The sequence below is a fragment of the Molothrus ater genome, chromosome Z, assembly GCF_012460135.2.
Source record: "Molothrus ater isolate BHLD 08-10-18 breed brown headed cowbird chromosome Z, BPBGC_Mater_1.1, whole genome shotgun sequence".
Taxonomy (NCBI): Eukaryota; Metazoa; Chordata; class Aves; order Passeriformes; family Icteridae; genus Molothrus; species Molothrus ater.
In genome coordinates this window covers 62770529-62789615 of record NC_050511.2, presented here as the reverse complement: position 1 = coordinate 62789615, position 19087 = coordinate 62770529, and the positions used below count along the sequence as shown (strand labels likewise).

General features: G+C 36.0%; 1 protein-coding gene across 1 annotated transcript in view; it reads right to left on the bottom strand.

Annotated features, from left to right (window-relative positions):
• Nucleotides 1-4104: 4104 nt before the first annotated feature.
• ALDH1A1 (aldehyde dehydrogenase 1 family member A1) overlaps nt 4105-19087 on the bottom strand; it is a 30440-nt gene continuing 15457 nt past the window's right edge. Inside the window, exons 6-13 of the mRNA XM_036403164.2 lie at nt 16955-17083; nt 14401-14514; nt 12710-12812; nt 11972-12156; nt 10328-10492; nt 8354-8511; nt 6746-6820; nt 4105-4694 (exon numbers count right to left, since the gene is read on the bottom strand). Coding sequence (XP_036259057.1) covers nt 4622-4694; nt 6746-6820; nt 8354-8511; nt 10328-10492; nt 11972-12156; nt 12710-12812; nt 14401-14514; nt 16955-17083 — 1002 coding nt within the window. The 3' untranslated portion in view covers nt 4105-4621. The remainder of the gene's footprint in view (nt 4695-6745; nt 6821-8353; nt 8512-10327; nt 10493-11971; nt 12157-12709; nt 12813-14400; nt 14515-16954; nt 17084-19087) is intronic.

Below are 19087 nucleotides of genomic sequence, written 5' to 3'. Positions count from 1 at the left end.
TTAAACTGACTGACTTAGTTTATGTTGTGCTTCCAGATTTTCTACTTTTGTTTGCAGAGCACTATGTTCATCAAGTCACTGTTTTTCTCTCAGCATAACAAAAGTTATAATTCAGTCCTTCAGACCTCCTACTAAGTTCACAGGGAACTATTATTTTCAAATTACCAGAGACCTCTTTTTCTTGCTTTATTTTATACTTTCCATAATAAGGACTTATCTAAATCTCAATTTTCAGTGGGGGAATATGTGGAAAACAGCACTAACATCAAGAGAATTGTACCATGACTTGAATGGAAAGAAGGAGATCAGAGGGATTGGGTGGCTCAAAAATAGTCTGATAGCAAACATGGTGATAGAGGGGCTGGAGAAGAACACTCCGTCTATTAAAGTTCATGTCAAATCTTTCAAAATTTTAATGAGATCTTACAATGAGATCTTTCAGTATCTCAGGGTGATCCTTTGCTTTTGTTCCTCATTGGACTCCTAATGCTTCCTTTACTGCTCCCTTCCTTTTCTCCTCTTTTTCTTGCGCTTGTCTTTTCTGCACTTATCTTTTGCGTCCCAGATGGCCTACTCTTCTCCCCAAAAAACTTTTTGGCTGCCAAGTTCACATCTTTCAAATTCCTCCCTAAAACCTATTTCATCGGGGAATTTTCACTTTTTATCCAAGCCAGATGCCTTTCCTGCTCTGAATATTTTTTCCATATCTTTTCTTCTCTGTCTTAAGGCCAACATATCTGGTAGTCAAGGATTATCAGTAATTTTCTTTCTTGAAACAGAATGAGAATTCCTTACAAATTCACTATTTTGACTGAAATAGCCTAAGGGTGCTTCTATCCTTCTGTTGCCATTCAAAAGCTTCCTCTCTCTTAAAAAAAATTAGTGTGTTGGGGGCAGGGATCACTTCACTGTTGGCAAGAAAATGGTTCTAAGGAGACCAGATTTCTAGAGTTTGCTTTTCGGTGTGGTATAAAATTGCTTGAAACAAATAACCTTCAAACAAAACTGCAAAATCACGTCCTTAGTCATATTTCCATGAATATTAAAGGAGTGCCTTTATTAGTGTTAGGGGATTAGAAAAAGAGTTCACTAGAAAAATGAGTAGTCACATTTTGTTGCTCTATACTATTTACCTAGACAGCCATTGCCTTCAAGAACTATTGGAAAAATGTCATGGTTTCAAAAAATAAAATAAACATTTAATAACTGCTGCTGACACTAGCAGTCAGTTTTCAGGGGTCTTGAAAGGACATGCTCATTTCTCTCGTTAAATTTCATCCTCTGTGAAATACTGACTACAACTTCACTAACGTTATAAGCAATATTTACATAGAGATCAACTACTGCTCTTCTCGTGTTTCATTCCAGTAAATTTCAATGGTGCTGCTTTGGCACATAATGGGAGTAACATGATAATGATTCAGTCCCAGAAAGAAAGGGCCTTCTTAATCACCTGTGTAATATTTGCAGAGTTTAAGTCCTCATTTATTCCTGTTCAGATCACAAGTCATCATACCCATGCACAGATATAACTCAAAGACATAGCAAAGATATTTCACCATCAGATGGAGACTCTAATACTATGAACATAGAAACACATCTAATTTTGAAAGGACATTTCTTTTATTAACAGCGTGATTAGTACTAACAGTGAGTGCATTTCTGAGAAAAATCCACCCCTGATCTTTGAGTCAGTAAACTGGCAGTTGAGGAACAAGTAGGATCATATTCTTCTTTTTTTTTTCTGGCTTGGGCATCATCCTATACTGTGAACAAATGTGCTTATGTAAGTCAGACCAGACTATGAAATTTATTGAGCCCTTGTTTGCCTCCTCCAAACACATTTGAACTCCTTAAGGGAATGACACATGTACTGAATTCCTTAAGCTTACTAGATGCCAAAGGGTATATCTCTTTACATAGGCATCTCTTGGGAACAACTTCAGTGTGTCATCAGATCAATGCAAATCTCTATTTGACTCTGATGAAAACTTTGGGTGTTAAACCTTGGCTGAATGACAGACTTTGCCTCTCTTCCTTTCTCCCTTTCTCTTTTCCCTATACATAATATACACATAAAAGAAATTCTCTGACTCAAGGCATTTGAAATATGGCAACTTCAAGTTGCTACTAGAAGTCACATTTTGATAACATTGAAAAAATAAAATTAACAGGACAAGATGATTACCGGCTTTCTTTTACGAAGACTATCAAATGGTCTTGATCTAAAACACATATTCACAATAATGTTGGGAACACTATTAAAATATTTTAGACATTCTAATGATAAAAAAAAAACAACTGTGCATACAAGGGTCCAGATGGTCCTTCTCCTAAAGAGCTGTATTATGCTGTGTTTTACCTTTCCTTGCATTATATTCCGAAGTCATTCTTTGCTTGGGCTTGCAGTCACAGGCACCATGGTAGGACTGGATTTGCAGCCCTGTGCTGCCAAAGAACACTCTGATTAGCCCTAGTCTGCTTCTAAGAGCTGAATGGTTACAGTGGTTGGACCATACCAGAAACCACATGTGAGCCTGCTTGCTTAAGGTCACCAAAAAGGAACTCCGTTTTGCTCCCTTGTATCCTTCTTCCAGGTAAAGAAGTTAAGTCAGGAAGATCAGGAATATAATTTCAGAATCACCCTCTTGATCCAAGAGAAAATTAAGAGATAGGCTTAATTTGACTTATTTATTCTTCTTTGAGATTTCTCATCTTAAATACAAAAGCAGAAGATGGTAGAGATTTTTTAAGATCCACCAACTCTACAAATGGTTTTTTATTTCTTTTAAAATATGAAATCCTTTACTGTATCTATGTTTTCACTAATACTATGTTCATTGCCACTTTTAAAGACTTTCAGATAATTTTACCATTTTTTTATCTGCAGCTTATTTTTAAAGATTGTTTGTTTTTTACTTTATTTGTAATTTATTTTTATTTCTATGCGTTCGTCTGTCTACTATCCTCTGCAGAAAAATCTCTGATAATTATTTTACAGTACACTATTACTTTTGATTAATTCTTCCTTCTTTTCTTTTATTAGTCTTTTACTTGTTTCTTATATGAGACCAGAATTCAATTTATTTGAAAACTATGCCTTATGAAGCTACTTTAGAGGCATGAATATGGGATTTGGAATGGATACCTTCCAAAAATAGATAGTATAGAGGCTGTGGAGAGAAATACCACAATTTTTTTGTCCAGTTCTTAATGGAAAAAGGCATTCTGAGAAGAGTCATAGGCTGAAAGTCTCATCTGTATTTTGTTCCAACTATAATATTCAAAAGAAAATTAATTAAAAAATGACCAGTTTATCCAAATGAACAGAACCCTTTTTCCTTTTTATACTGGGAAAATTCTCCATACTTGCTGCTTAAAAATTTTTGTTGTGCCATGTTGTTATTACTGGGCAGGGCTTGTACTGTGCACCAGGTTGTCTGTGAGGCTGAGCCCATGTAACAGAGTTGACTTGTGGCTCTGGATTCTGTCCTGAGAAAATATGAGCCTGTCAGCAGCAGGCTGTGACAGGCTGTCTGAAGGCCACCATCCCAGAGCTTACCTGGTGGCTGCTGGTGCTGAGAGGCCATCGGGGGTGCTGGCAGCTGAGCTGCTAGAGAGCTGTGAAAGGCACCTTGGGACACAGGTGCTTAAAGAGGAACTTTAGGAGAATAAGCAGCTGTAAGGAACAGAGCAGGAAACAGGATGATAAAAGACAATGGATTAGAGGAGAAAAGAATAGGGAAGAGAACAGGCTAGTTACATGAAAGTATGTGAGTACAGGAAAAATGTAGCAGGTGTAAATCACAAAGGAGATTGCCTTCCCTCCCCTCCTCTTCTTTCTCTTCACTGTCTCTTGCCCATAAGTCTGTTAAGATTTGTTATGCACTTACCATAGCCAAGTACTGGCTCTTTGCAAATTGCTTACTGTTCTGTGTGTTCATGTTTTTCCAGTTGTAATATTGGCAAAATATTGGGGTATTTATCCTCCATGTAGCAGATGTAGTTTATTTCTGATGACCTGAACATGCCACTGGTGCCTCTGGTACATTTTACCCAGTGGTAAACTGGTATAATAGAAAAGACTAATGAAGGGAGAAGTACTAGGTTTTGTAGGTGAACTTTAATATTTTTTTAACATACAGATTACATTCATGTAGCATGATGAACAACTTTAATAGTCTGAGAAATGTATCTAGAGAAACATAGAAACATCTGCTAATTACTCTTTAGCGTTTTTGTTAAGACCATGAAGCAAATGCAAGGAGAACTTGACATCTAACACTTATAAGAGCACATAAATTCAAACTGTACTTGCAGAATATACTGAAAAAGGAAAATTTTCATAACACTACAGAGAACTACAACTGCAAACAAGAGTAGATACTTCCAGATTTGGGGTTTAAAATGAGTTAGCTGTGAACCAGATAGTAAAGATTTTTTTCATAATCACATTGATTTTTTCTATGCTACTCCTTATATTGTTAATGTAAGAAGGGTACCTCTTATACAGTCAGAAAGCAGAAAAGTTAATGCGTTACTTGGACAACAAGACAACTGAGAATTCAGATAGCCTTTGCAGATTCATTTGAAGATGTTAATTTCTGCACCTCAAACAGCATTACGAGTTCTTTTGAGGAATTTTGATGGTGACAGTCTTAACTTCTGTGTATTCATGAAGACCATATTCTCCCCTAGATAAAAGAGAACCAAGAGTAGCATTTATGCTAATGCTTTTTATATGAGTTTTTTCTGGATGGGATTTTCAGAGGTAGTGTGCAATTGGCTGGATATGTAACAAGTACACTGGACATATTTAGAAGACAGCTGTGCAGCCAGACTGCTCCTTGGAAGACTGGAAACCTTTTGAAAAGCTACAGCAATGGTCTCCTGATAAAAATGGCAGAGAGAGTAGTTTTATTTCTGTGAGTGGTGTTTAATTTAGAGTATTTCTAAACCAGATTTCTGTACAGCAGATGAAGAGCATGTTAGATCTTCACAAGTATGTTCAGCAAGTTATTTGTAAAGCTCTTCTTCTGATGTCAAGAGCTTTCTCCAGAGTCAAAGAGTATGAACTTCATCTCAAGTAAATGGGGGACAAAATTATTCCACAATGAAAACTGAGACAGTGAAAAAAAGTCTTTGACATTATGAGCATGCTTCACCTTTGTGTTTCCAGTGATGAGATGAAGCTTGTTTGTATTCCTAACTATTTGACGTCTGATGTAGTCAAACTAGATAGATATAATTAGATAGATATATTAGCAAAACAGAAATACGTGCTCAGGACACTTGTGCTGGGTGAAAATGTTTACTGATTCCCTTCATTTTTTGGAGAGGATTTTTGTTGGTATATGACATTTGGTAGTTTAATTCATAATGGCGTTATCACTCCAAGAATTATATGGATAATTTTATTTTGGGATCAAGGAAGTGAGTGGCTTAACACAACCACATCCTACTTTTTTCAGTGTAGGTTTGTTTTTCCACTTCTCCTAAAAATGATTGTCACATATTTACAAATTTTCTCATGACAGACATCTATCTGGTGATGAGTTTTTCCTTGTCCTATAGTGGGAATATTCTTATTGGTCTGATAATTGTGAATTTGAATCTGAAAACTTTGTTAGAATGAAAGATTCTTTCATTCAAAATGTACTGTTATAGAGAACATTTTTGATAGTCTGTTATTTCCAGCAAATAAATCCAAAAAATATTTCTGAAAAAGACTGTAATTCAGAATTGATTATCTCCCAATTATTGGCACCTGCACCTAACAAAGGCAAAGCTGTATTGGATAAAAATGGCCTAAATTATTAAAGGGTTTCAATTTCCAGTTTTCTAAAGCTTTCAACATTGGCTTGACTGTTTCCTTTGAAGTCAGTGGGAGCTTTGCCATCAGAAGCAGATTGTGCCCAGTGATGAGCAAGTATGAAAGCACTAGCCTTTATCTCTGAAGAAACTACATAAAGAGAAGCTCTGAAGTGCCTCACCCATACATATCTGTTTTAATCACTTCCAAGGTTCCTTAGGAGTGTTATGTATTTATCTTAATAAAAAAAGAAGGCTTATATGTACTAATTTTTACTCATTGCTTTAAAAATAGTTTGTTCCCCTACACATGATATTTTTAACAAAGAATACAAGTAAGGCTGGATATGATTCAAGTTGAAACTGGATTAAAACTCAGAAGTTTGAAAAAATTGGATTAGTTTGTAATATATGTATGCTACTCTGCTTCTATTCTGGAAAAAAACAAAGATCAAAAGACTACAGAGGATTATTTTCATCAAAACTTTTCACCTGGCTGGCACGCACTCTAAAAACATTAGTTTCACAAATTTTAACTGAAAAATTTTGCTTAAATCAAGGATTTTGGAAAGTCTTGTGTTTTCAAAACCTAGCATTTAAAGAGGATTTCACAAACAACCCACAGATTAATCTTCATGAAAATGAGAGTTTCTCTATATATGCAAAAACTGTAAACCATAAACACAATGGTCAGTTTTGCTTAGCAGTAAACCATGATATACTGTGAATTATTCATATTGAAAAAGTGTGCCCCTAAGAAATTTTCTTATTTATTTTGTAGAGGAATTGCTGGTTGATGTTGCCTCTGACAACTCTAGAGACTTATTTGCCAAAGTTTCAAACAGGACATCCTAGTTATGCATATTTTAAGTCAGGGTTTGGAATTTCATTTTGAATTTCCTGTGAATCTACAGCTTTAAAACTATATACTTACATTTCTCGTCCATTTCCCGACATCTTAAAACCTCCAAAGGGACATTGAGCAGACAATGCACTATAGCAATTAACCCTAGAAGAACAGAAAAATTACTTTTGACAGTGCTAAACAATTTTTTTTCACTTCTGAAAAATCAGAGGTTTTCTGTCACCTCTAAAAACCTTATGGTCATAGTCACAAGCTGCATCTAAGTATTTACTTGCAAAAATGCATGTAGTTTGAAGTTCAGATAAATGAAGCATCAAAAACAACTACAGTTATTATCAGGGTACTAAAACTCAGCAAGGGTCTTTAAGCTGAGAGAAAGTCATATCTTTCTCTGATCATTGCAATAAAATTTCTAATTTGTATACAAGCTCTCTCACAAAAGGTTGTCCACAGATAAGTGTTCTGCAGAAGAGTTTATGTACCTTTCCAATAGATAAATACAGGATAACTTCACTATATATTTAGGAAGTTTTGTTGGGTTCTACTCAGTTAAACCTTATTCTGTATTGTGGTTGAGAATGAAGACACAATAATGAGTAAGAAAGGAATTTCACAGGCAACTTTTTAGGTATGAAGAATTTTGGCAGAATGTGCATCCCATTTCCTAGCTGAGAAGCTTTTTTTGTATTACAACTTTGTCAAATCAAATATTCTCTATTTTCATATCTTATATTCTATCATCCTTGCCAGTCAATTGGTTCCAACAAAAGAGATTCTGTTCATAGCTAGAGGATTCCTAGACCACCAGTCACGTAAGAGCAAATCCCAAATATTCCACTTCTATTCTAAACTTTCTTCCATATAAAGAATACCAACTCTGAAGGCAAGATTGCTAGCTTATTTTTGGAAAGCATATGTTCTTAGGTCACAGGACTTGGGCAGGAATTTTTGCTGGTTGCAAGTGCTTCCAGATAAAATGTAAATTGGACACAGGTTTTGCATTCAAGTAAAATTGGTTGTTCTCCTTCTGATGCATTGAAATAACTGTAGGGAAATGCAGGTCTTTGTCAGTGATTGTCATTAGACCCTGCTATGCCTCCAAGCTTTCACTCTTTCATTTCTTTGCTTTTTTTTTTCCAGCTCCATATAGGTTGCCTCTTCTTTTCTGTTGCTGGAAATAGTTGGCCTTGTAGTAGTCCTCCCAGCTTGTATATCCTTTCTTTGTTCAATCACATTTTTATCAACCTTTCCCATTACAGAAATGGAAAAGGCTCTGCCCAGGTTAATGGCCACCGAACTTCACATAATTAACTTCTTTACACAATATCAAAACTGATCTCATTAATTATCCATTGGGCTATCCCCAGATCCTGAAGTAAAGGGCACTCTCACAGAATTTTCTTTTGTTTCCTTTTCTTTTTAGCAAGTAAATTTCCTTTTTTCGGACTAAGTTTGTCATAAAATTGTATGATGACTAACAAGAAGTAATTATTTAGTAACACATAAAATAGGGAAACATATGGGAAAGATAAACAGAAGAGACAATGATCTACCTCTATAAAGATGACAAAGAATAAATATTAAAAAAACCCCACCCAAAATACTGTGAATATGTCTCACAATTAGTGGTATTGACACCTGCAGATCTAAAGTAAGAATTAAAAAAACTTTATTTACCATACTGTTCCAGCCTGAAGGGCAGCTGCAAATGTCAATGCTTTGTCAATGTCTTTGGTAAAAACTGCTGCTGCTAAGCCATAGGTGGTATTATTTGCCCTCTTGATAACTTCATCTATGGTTTTAAACTTCATGATTTGTTGAACAGGTCCAAATATCTGTATCAAGCACATGTAAACATATGACATGAACTAGAATAACTTACTTTTTGAAGTAATTGATGTATTTTAAATTTACTTCTGTCAGATGGCCTTATTCCTGAATTAATTCAGTCAAGAGTGAATAAAGTTCTAAAAAATACTATAAGTTTGCATAAAGATTTTTGCAATATGAAAGAACTCAAGATTACCTATTGTAAATAATTCCTAAAACCACAAATGAACAATAAAAACAAATAAACAGTGATCAAAAAACACCCATCATAAAGGTAGTTAGCATGGTGTCACAGTGTGCTATGTATCTATACTGGTTACCAACAAACTTGTATTTTCTGGACAAGCTCTATTTTTAAAGTCAAGAAAGACATTCAATTTTTCATTCATCTAAATTTATTATTAGAATTTTATCCCTGCAGGTAGCTGCACAACCAGGAATGCACTCCAAAGGAAACAACTAATTCTGCTTTCCATGTGGGTGTCAGGTAAGAAAATAGTCCTTCAGATTCAGCTCCCCTGCTACCATTGTTCAAAGTTCTCAGCTAGAGGTGCCCATGCCTATCACAGGACACCAAGACTATGTGGGCTGAGGGAGGCATTACAACATCTAACTAATTCTATTTCCATAGACTGTGAGCTTTCTACTTGACTGAGTTTTTAGTCAGTGCTGGTTTCTAACTAGAGTTCTAAGGATTGATTTCCATAGATCAGAAAACCACTGAACATTCCTCCAATGCGCAAGTGGTGAGCTTCAAAACTCATTCTTTAAACATTAATATTATTTAAACTGTCTTGGCTACTCACAGCTTCTTTGTTCATTGCACTTAAAATAATGTAAGGACTAGTTCTTGTACTGCTGACCAAAGGGCAACTAAGAGAACTGCAAAACAATTGTAACTGTGCTGTTTCCTACTCGACTTATAGAGTGGTGGAAACAATGAAAATTCTGTCTTGTACAGGTCTATCATGTTTTACAACCCTCTTCCTGTCACAATTAATTCTAAATGCTGTGGTGTTCATTTTAACTCAGGCTGTTGGCTCTTGCTGGATGTAGTAAATATGTTTAGGAGGCTGCATCAGCTTTATAATATGAAGTAGTATAATGGACACCAATTGCAGCCCAATTGCAGCAGTTATTAATTAAGATAAATGTAAAAAAACCACAGAGAAGAAGTCATGACTTGACTTTGAGTCTTTATGTAGAGAACCAGCTCAGACGGCAGCTCAGCACTCTCAAATGTCTCTGGTTCCAGACAGTCACTGGTCCCCTAGCATTGTCATCTTAGCTGGGACAGTAGCAGATTCTTCAGTGAAGCGTAGACACATCTGCAAACTGATCTAATTTAAGTAATCCCACAGGGGCAAAATGAAATGCCACAAACAAAATGCCTCTGGAAGCGCAATCCACCTAGTTTCTCACATTGCAAAGTAGCTGCCTAGTGCACACAAGCACCACGTTAAGTAGCTCCTTAGGCAGCGTAAAACATTCACAAGTTGTGCCTCCAAGGTTTACAGGTCACTGTGACTTTGATATGTGAGACATGGACAGTATGGAGCAATGCAAATGTCCAAACCTCAGCATTTATCTGTGCAGGAGCCTTTGCTAGCACAGCAGCCTCATACTACTCTCTCTCCTTGAGCAATCTGGTGAAATGGGCACCAAAAAACAACAGAAGCACTTTAAACACCACCAGGATGGAACAACAGGTTTAATGAGAGGATTTTCATGTAGTCACTTGACCTTCTAAATGAATATTTTGTGCAGATATTTAAACAGATGACTTCCAGTGAGAGAAGAGACTGCTGAAGATTTATTTACCTCTTCTTTGGCGATGCGCATATCATCTGTAACATTAGAAAAAACTGTGGGCTGGATGAAGTAACCCTTGTCTCCCCATGGACCTCCTCCACATTCCAGTTTGGCTCCTTCTTTTTTTCCACTCTCAATTAGCTCCAGGATTTTTTTATATTGCTCCTTATCAATCTAAATGAAAAGATATTTCAGGAATGAAAACAACACACACTGATAACAGTTGGTCTTCTAACTTATTAACCTAAACCTGTGTCCCTGAGCTGGAGAAAAATATGGCTTTTTCTCTGTGGCAATACACCACAGTGAATAGACCTGATACAGGCTATTATTTTTTGTTTCTAGAAAACATTACTCTAGAAAGCATAACAAGGAATCTGATGACAAAGAGAGATATTTAACATAACTACCATAAAAGAAATGCAGCTGCACCCATAATTACAATTTCACATTAATGTGGCCATACTAGTTCTAAAAGGAGTACATTTTCTAATCTGTAAAATAATTAAGCTTCAGCTAAAGGTTGCTAAGGATAAAAATAGATCAAAAAAGGCAAATTATGAGACTGGAGGAGAAAAGAGTCTTTATGATCATTCAAATATTTTCATCGTTTTTTTCACATGTTTAACTTCCTTAATTTTTTAGTAAGAGTGTATTTACATCTCTCATTTAAATTGTTAGCATGAACTTCAAACTCAATAAAGCCACAATAATATGAGAGAACATTTCTGTTAATTTTATATTAGATGTATACCAGACACAGTTGGAGTTTACTTTTTTGAATTTTCCTGTCCTTTGACTTTTAAATTCATTCTGCTGCATTCATTTTCTTGTATCAAAATACATTCCAGGGTATCAAAATAGTATTTTTAAATTTCCCATATATTTTGTGGCTTGGAGTGTATTTTTTTCCAATTTACTGGATGTCTTTTATTACTCAAAATGACTGTGATAACCAGTAAGGAATATGTTACTCTATCAAATGCATGGGAGTGGTTTTGTCTCCTACTTTTTCTTTTTCTCTACTACAGCACTTTTTTCCATGCTTTTATTCCATGTCCTGCAGTATAAGCTGATTTGGGAATAAGACTAGATAACTATTGTAACAGTGTTGAGTTCACAGCATTGTGATAGCAATACTTTTTAATGCTGCATTTTAACACTCATTTGATGGGAAAGCTGTTGGTATGATCTTTTAACAAAAGGAGAAAAAAAAAAAATCTTGCATTTTAACTGTGTAATATTTTAAAATGGAAACAGCATAATAAAAGTGTAGTGCCTTGAAAAAGGGGAAAAGATATTGAAACTCTTATTTCTTCAAGCTAGTCACTGATAGTGGCACTATCTGAATGAAAAGTTAGCAAGTTCTAACATGACATAGGTGATTGTACGTGCACTTTTACAGATCTTGCATTAGGGCTTTTTCAAAGCATTATAGTTTTTTATAATTTCTTCCCTTCAATAATAAAAAGAGATCTTAGGCCTGTGTTATTGGCACAAATGACAATCACTCTGATTTCTTCCTCTTTGTACTCCAGACTAACCTCTACAAAACTGTATTTAGCCTTTAAACTTCTGCAACAGTAGGTTTAGTAGGATGTCAAATTGTGGTGTCATGACAGAATTAGTCTGAAAACATGTAATATTACTCACTTGAGGGCCTTGCTGCACACCCGGTTTCAAAGGATCCCCAAGAGTATACTTCTTTGCTCTTTCAATGCTCCGACGGACAAACTCATCATAAATAGGCTCTTCCACAAAAATCCTAGATCCTGCTATACAACATTGTCCCTGGTGATAGAACAGACCAATATGGGCAAATTCCACAGCAGCATCCACTGCAAAGAAATGCAGAGTTCATCAGATCATAAACCTGAATCATCACATAATAAATTCTTTACTAACCTTTGTCACCCATCTAATTTCCCTTTCTAGCACTTTTTATTTTTATGGCCCTTTAAAACACAGATATAGAACCATTTACTTATGTCCAAACTACCCTTCTTAAGAGCATCATGGTACATCTAGCTGAACACACATTCAGAAATCCTGTAGATTTAACATTATTTGCCCTGTCAGGAGTATCAACAAAAGCATTCAGACAGGAAGTTAATAAACCTGTTTAAGATCCTTCTATCTTCTTTTCAGTCTTCATTCGTGTTTCATTAGGATGATCATTAATTACATTAAGGGTGAACAGGCTTTCAGAGTTCCACATCTATTCAGGAGCAATTGATTTTTGTGGCAATCTAACTTAAAATTATGGCATGACCAGAAAACATTAAAAATTACTTCTTTTTTGAAAAGATTAAAATAATTTACTGACAAAGAAAGGAAAAAGCATGTTGGATTTGCAATAGTAGTAGTTCATATAGTAAAATTGCTACTAACAATCTGCATCTGCAAATATAATGTTAGGACTTTTCCCTCCAAGTTCCAAGGTAACTCTCTTCAGATTGCTCTTCCCTGCTGCTTCTTTAATCAGTTTGCCAACCTAAAAGGTAGGAAGAGGACAGCTTCATGTCAAAAAGTTCGTAATGACCTCTAAGTACTTTTTTGATTTCCTCAAAAGCGAAAATCAGTTAAGAGATTTGTACTATCCCAGTAATAAAATGAAAAATAAGTTAAAATAAAACAACTGAAAAGAGTCAGGGTACAGGGCACCCTATGAGCTGGAAATGTTTTCTAGAAGAATTTCCCCCTGTAATGTTAACTGCCAAAGATACATGGTACTTTTTTGGTTACTACCACTCTACTTCCACGTATCTCTAGTCTAAAGCAGGCACGGGTTGCTGCTGCACCTTTTACTCCCAAGTAAGTTAAAATCCCTTTGTTTTATGCATGAGAAGGCTCTTTAATGCACAAAGTTTCTGAGACAATCTGCACTGGCTGCATGGACACTCTTCCTTGTTTCAATTTCTCTCTTGGATGACTGAAGAGCAGGAAATGAATGCTGCAAGCTAGGACCCTTACCCCGCCTTTTTCTACTGATGATATAATTGAAGGAACTACTTACTATGAATTGCCCTGGAAAAGCTGTGAAGAAAAAATCTGCTTGTAGCTCTTGTGGCTTTGAACTCTAGCTGCCTGCGTGTAACAACCATCAGGCAAACTTTCTCCTTCTGTCAGCCTTCCTGCCATCATTTCTCATTGCTAAATTGCACAGCTAGAAGAGAACAGTCACCAAACTCTAGAATACATGGGTCCATCTGCCTTTGGAGGATCACTGGCCACTGGGAATTGTAGTTGTCACTGTCTATTGGTAACATCTACGGGATATTTCTCAGATGTCAGGGTTTTGAGTTGTTCTCATTTCCCATTACTGTAGAGATGAAGGTTTCTGAGAGTAAGCATAGCTCTTGCACTCAGTGTGTACTGATCCCTGACATGAAGCAATGATATTTATCTTTGGAGTCTATATCCAAGAATTTAAGAGGCCAGATGGCAGCTTTTCCATTAGCATGCATTTAGACAGACAATATAATGAACTGTATCAAAGAAATAGCTAAACCTTAATCCTATATATAGCCTGCAATGAGAAATATTCAATTATAGCACTTCACAGAGTGAAGCTTAGGGAAAATTAACAGCGACCTTCCTTTTAAACAGATACATATTCAAACACCCAGACCACCCAGATGGTACTAAGTATCAATGAAATACAAAAAATCTGTCACCTCACCTAAACGTGTGCAGACTGAAGAATGAGCTTTCCTAGGTACCTTCCTGTCATCCTGCTGTTATTAAACTCAAAGATAACAGAATATCTTTAAAAAGGAATGTTATGAAAAAGTTTTGGTTTGAAGGAGTAAAGACTTAAAATACCCTTGGTATACTAGGATCTACTGTATCTCACAGACTGCCTTTGTTTAAAGGTCTTTCCAGCAATACAAACATTGTTTAAATATGTTTAAAGTTAATAATAACCAACAAATCATTAAACAGACTTTGTTTAACAAACCAGCAGCCTTAAGAAAGAAGAGAGTTAAAATAATTACACAGAATAAATTAGACATTAAATCATTGCTGGGAATCAGAGGGGCACATTTCCTGCTTATATTTTCTTGCATTGATTATAGTACCTCTGTAGAGCCTGTGAAAGCTACTTTGTCTATATCCATATGGTGAGAAATTGCTGCTCCAGCGGTGGGTCCAAAGCCTGGCACAATATTCACTACTCCAGGTGGAAATCCTGCCTGAATTGGAAAAAAATCCTGTAAATCTGGGGGAGAATTATAACTATAAGAACATGTGTTGCATGGTACTCCCTTTTCAGTTCTCCAGCCATCTTTTCTTAGCCATATATTTATTCTCAGCCTTAGAGCCCCACGAGGTTTCATTCTCACATGATTTACACCCTCTTTCTTTCACCTGTCTTTTAGGTTACTGAACTCTTTTTTTTCTTTTTTTCCCCCAAAGAATATATTACTTTCATTCTTTGTCAGTGCCATTTTTTAAGAAATATTTTTAAAAATTTTCTCACTCAGATGTATAAAGAAATATTGCTTACTTTCATGTCTGCTTCATTAGAACTATTTGAATCAACAGATGTGCTTGCTGACTTCTGCACATTTATGTCCATGCTAGATGGAATTTAATTAATGATCTGCTACTGAAGTTAAGAAAAATGATGGAACTCTGGATGTAGGTTGAAAGTATAGCAGGTAACGAGAGTTTACAGCAAAAAAAGAGGCAGATTAACTAACAAGCATGAACAAGCAGGCTGAGATAGGCATAGTTTCAATATCTTGCACATTTTTTATGCAAATAAGCTTTTCCTATGGTTCAAAACAAATGTATTATTTCCCATAAATCCTGTATTAGATATGTTCCATTCACAGCAAAATAAGCTATTTTCTTCCAGTAGTTTGTCAGGCAAACTTCAAGGATGTGAGAAGAGTAGATGGAATTTTGTTGGTTTATGAAGCAGCTGCACAATCTCAATGACACTTGAGGAACACGGAATTAAAATATCAAATAGATTCATATCCTGCATTATCACTTCAATAAGTCTCTTTATAACACTAAACAGGATTTTGGAATTACATGCTAAAACTCCATTTTTTTTGGAAAATGGTGAAATTCAGGTGGTGAGTTGGAGCTCCTAAAACTCATGTCCTGCATTTTGGATACCAGGTTGTTACTTTTGTTCAAGCAACTTTTATTCCTTACAGTTTCATGCTCAGATACAGTCTGTCAATGCTTGTTATGCTCATTTAATTTTCCAGATAAATATTTACCCTGAAATTGAGACAATGAGGTTCTTTCCATTTGCTGAGCATTGTCTTTCTTACTTAAGTTGTGTAGAGAAATCTCCCTTTGAGCATTTAATTTTCATGTTTGTTTTAGGAGCTCTTCTCTATATATTAGTAAGGGAGACTTGGGAGTGTCATTAAGCAAGATAGTGAAGGTTACCAGAAGAGACTATATATATATTTTTTTTTAAGTGGGATTTTGGGAACTAGAAAGTTAAATTAGACGTTCAGATATTTTCATAAGTCCAAAGCAGCTATTGAAGTGACCACTGTCAGGGATTTGGCATCCAATGTACTTTTTTTATTCTGGATATTTGTCACATTTCCCACTTCTGAGCTTGACTTTCAAGAAATCAGAATATCACAATAGATATTTCATTAGATCAGAACAGAATTGAGTTATTTTTCCTGTAAAGTTACTTTTTTCAGAGAAATACACTTTCGGATACTTATTGTTAAAAATTGATAGAGAAGGTTTCTCTCATATTTTTAAAAGCTATTCCTCCTCCCCAGTATTATCTAATAGTATTTACTATGTGATGCAATAAGAGCAGAACATGGCTCCAGTCTGATAAAAAATTTGTTTCTGTGTAATATTAACACACAACCAATCAGTGGGCTGTGCTGAATCACTGTTTTAAAGCAGAATTATAAAATGTGCCAAGTCACTTCCATTAAAACTCTGCAAGGTTACTGCACGGGTGATTATTGACATCTGTGCCAACCTTTGAACAACTTAGATTGTATTTGTTGATTTTATTGGGAAGAAAGCTAAACTGTTTGACTGTTCTCTTTGGGTGTTTGCTGGACTGAGCATAATAGCTTTGGAGACGCTAGCTTTCTGAAGAAACTAGCACACCCCTTATTCAGGAGCACAAAGTGTCTTCTCACAGTTTCTGTGTGAAGAGAATTCACAGGTTTGGCAGCAGTCATCAGCTTGATTTTACAGCTCCCTGTTAATAATAAACTTAGGTGGATAAAAACTTTGTTCAGTTAAAAAAAAAGAAAAGCTGTACAAACAGGTTCTTTTCTGTGATAACTGTACTAATAAAGTCATTGCCACCCACCTCCAAATACTCTGCACTTGACTCCTTGTTTGCTTTTGACTCTGAAAAGTACTGTGCTTTTGTAATACAAAAATATTTGCTAAAGAATGGAGTTTACTAAATTGATGTTGTGGGATTTTTTTGTGTGTGTACTAGGCTGAAAGATATGCATGCTTTTGCCCTGGTTTGGCTTCTCTGGTTTACAGCAAGGTGAGTTCCACAGTGCAAGATTAGGCATGCAATGAGCCTGTCTTATATTACCTTTGTGGCATTTCAGCTGCAGTGTACTCTTACACTTCTGAGAGGGGCAAATAACCCTGTTGTTGGTGACTTACCTCTTTAATTAAGGATCCCATGTAAAGCGCACTGAGTGGAGTTTGCTCTGCTGGTTTGACAACCACCGTGTTTCCACAACAAAGGGCAGGGGCAATCTTCCAGATGAACATAACCAATGGGAAGTTCCACTGAAAGACAGATGAGAAAGTCTATCCTATTTCTAATACATCACCAAAATACCTCAGCTTTTTCTATTATAATAGTGCAAATTTTCAGCTGGGTGGTTGAGCTTTTTGTTGAAATCCTTTCAGAAAGAAGATATTTTGAAAAAAACAATTGGCAAGCCATGTAGTACAAACTGGGGATTTTTGTGTATGTGTAAGTCCAGGGAATCCAAGGTATTAGTTACAAGGTCAAGAGACAATGAGTGTACTCCTTTAACAAAGTATTGCAGGCAGTTTTTGGATTAGTAGTGCAATTGGGAGTTTTGCTATCTTGAATGGTCACATCCATCACCAATTCAGCTTTCTAAGGGAAAGAAGGTAATAACACATAATGCTGCCCCTGCCCTCTCCCCTGGAGGTTTCACTGGCTGCTGTCTGTTGTAAGCAGTTCAGGCAGATTGAAGAGCAGCTGAATGCTTTGGATCCCATGTTCTGCAGTGTGAGGGACAACATGACTGGGGAAAACAGCTTTGTCCCTTTGAGAATACTTACTATGGTTTGGGTGACATTGAGGCCATGAGCCTCAGCTCAACAGATACCTTTTTGAAACGGGGAAAAAGGCAGTTAAAAGTTACCTATTATGTTAGAATAGCTAGGAGGAATATACATGCAACACTTCTTTTTTTTCTCTCCTTGTCTCCTTTCAGACTCACCGCAGCCCCAAAAATAATGGGAGCATAAATAATATAGAGTGAGGGATTACAAGGTTTCTGCATATTCATTGTTGAAGTTGTACATACAACTTATGCAGTTGTACATACAACTGCATAAGTGAAAGGAAGTGGAAATTTTGAGCTATCAAAAATAGTTTGCAACATACACATAGTCCTCACAGTTTTGGTTTATATAGAAAACTGTAGTTTGTTGGTTCATATTTTGATGGAGGGAAAATGAAGATATACTAAGAAATACTTAACATTTTATAAGGGAAGTCAATGTTTGTACTATCTGCTGCTTGTATTTCCAGGAGATAATTATATTTTAAATGGCCACATCTAGTGTTTCTAGCTCTTTATCTTAGCTTGACTGAGTGTTTTACTTGAAATGCCTTGTGTCTGACCTACAAGGGGATCTAAACCAGCAGTTTCCCAAGCTCTCCTAGGGACTGGATACAACCATATTCAAACAATGTTCTCTAAACCAATGTGGTGTCTAAAGCAAATTTTCAAGATCAACTTAAAAATGTCAGGAACATGAGCAGGACCCACATGTCTGAGCAGACCTTATAGACAGGATGACTTCCAGAATCTGTTGGGTTGACAGGCATGTTAGGTGAGGCTGCTCATAACGACTGTGCAAGGTGGTGGGTGGATTAGGAGAGCCTAGTGCATATAACTATTTTCACCCACCAAAACTACATAGACTTCAAAAATAAATATAGAACTTGAGCTCCTCAAGTGTTTTGAATGATCAGACTGAGGTAGGTCTTTTGAAACTTCAGTTGAAAAGAGCAAGTTCAAAACTGGGAATTCAGATGTGCTAAACAGGGGCTTTGTCTGGCACATTCTTTGTGTTGTAACTTGTACCACCATCATGGTAAATGAGTCTTAGCCATAAACAAAGATCCAGCTGTCTGAATGCTGTACAGAGCATAACAGATATTCTAGGTCTTAAAGAGCTTATTGTTTATAGGCTTATAGGCTTAAATATAATAGACTGTAAATATTACACTCTCCTACATGTTTGTTTCTAATTCTTTCAACAAAACACAATTTCATCTTTCAAATTATTTCATAAGTCAAATTTCTATTTGAGATTTATTTTCTTTCCATGTACAGGGAGGAGAGGGACAAGGTTGGACCGAAGAGACTCATCACACACTGATTAATCAGAATTACAGAACTCAGGATCATCTCTATCTTTCAGGACCTGAAAAGTTTTGGTTAGTAATGTTTCACAAATGCATTAGCATAGGCAAAATTTCAAATGCATTTCCATTTGTAGCAAGGAACATTTGTATTTGCATAA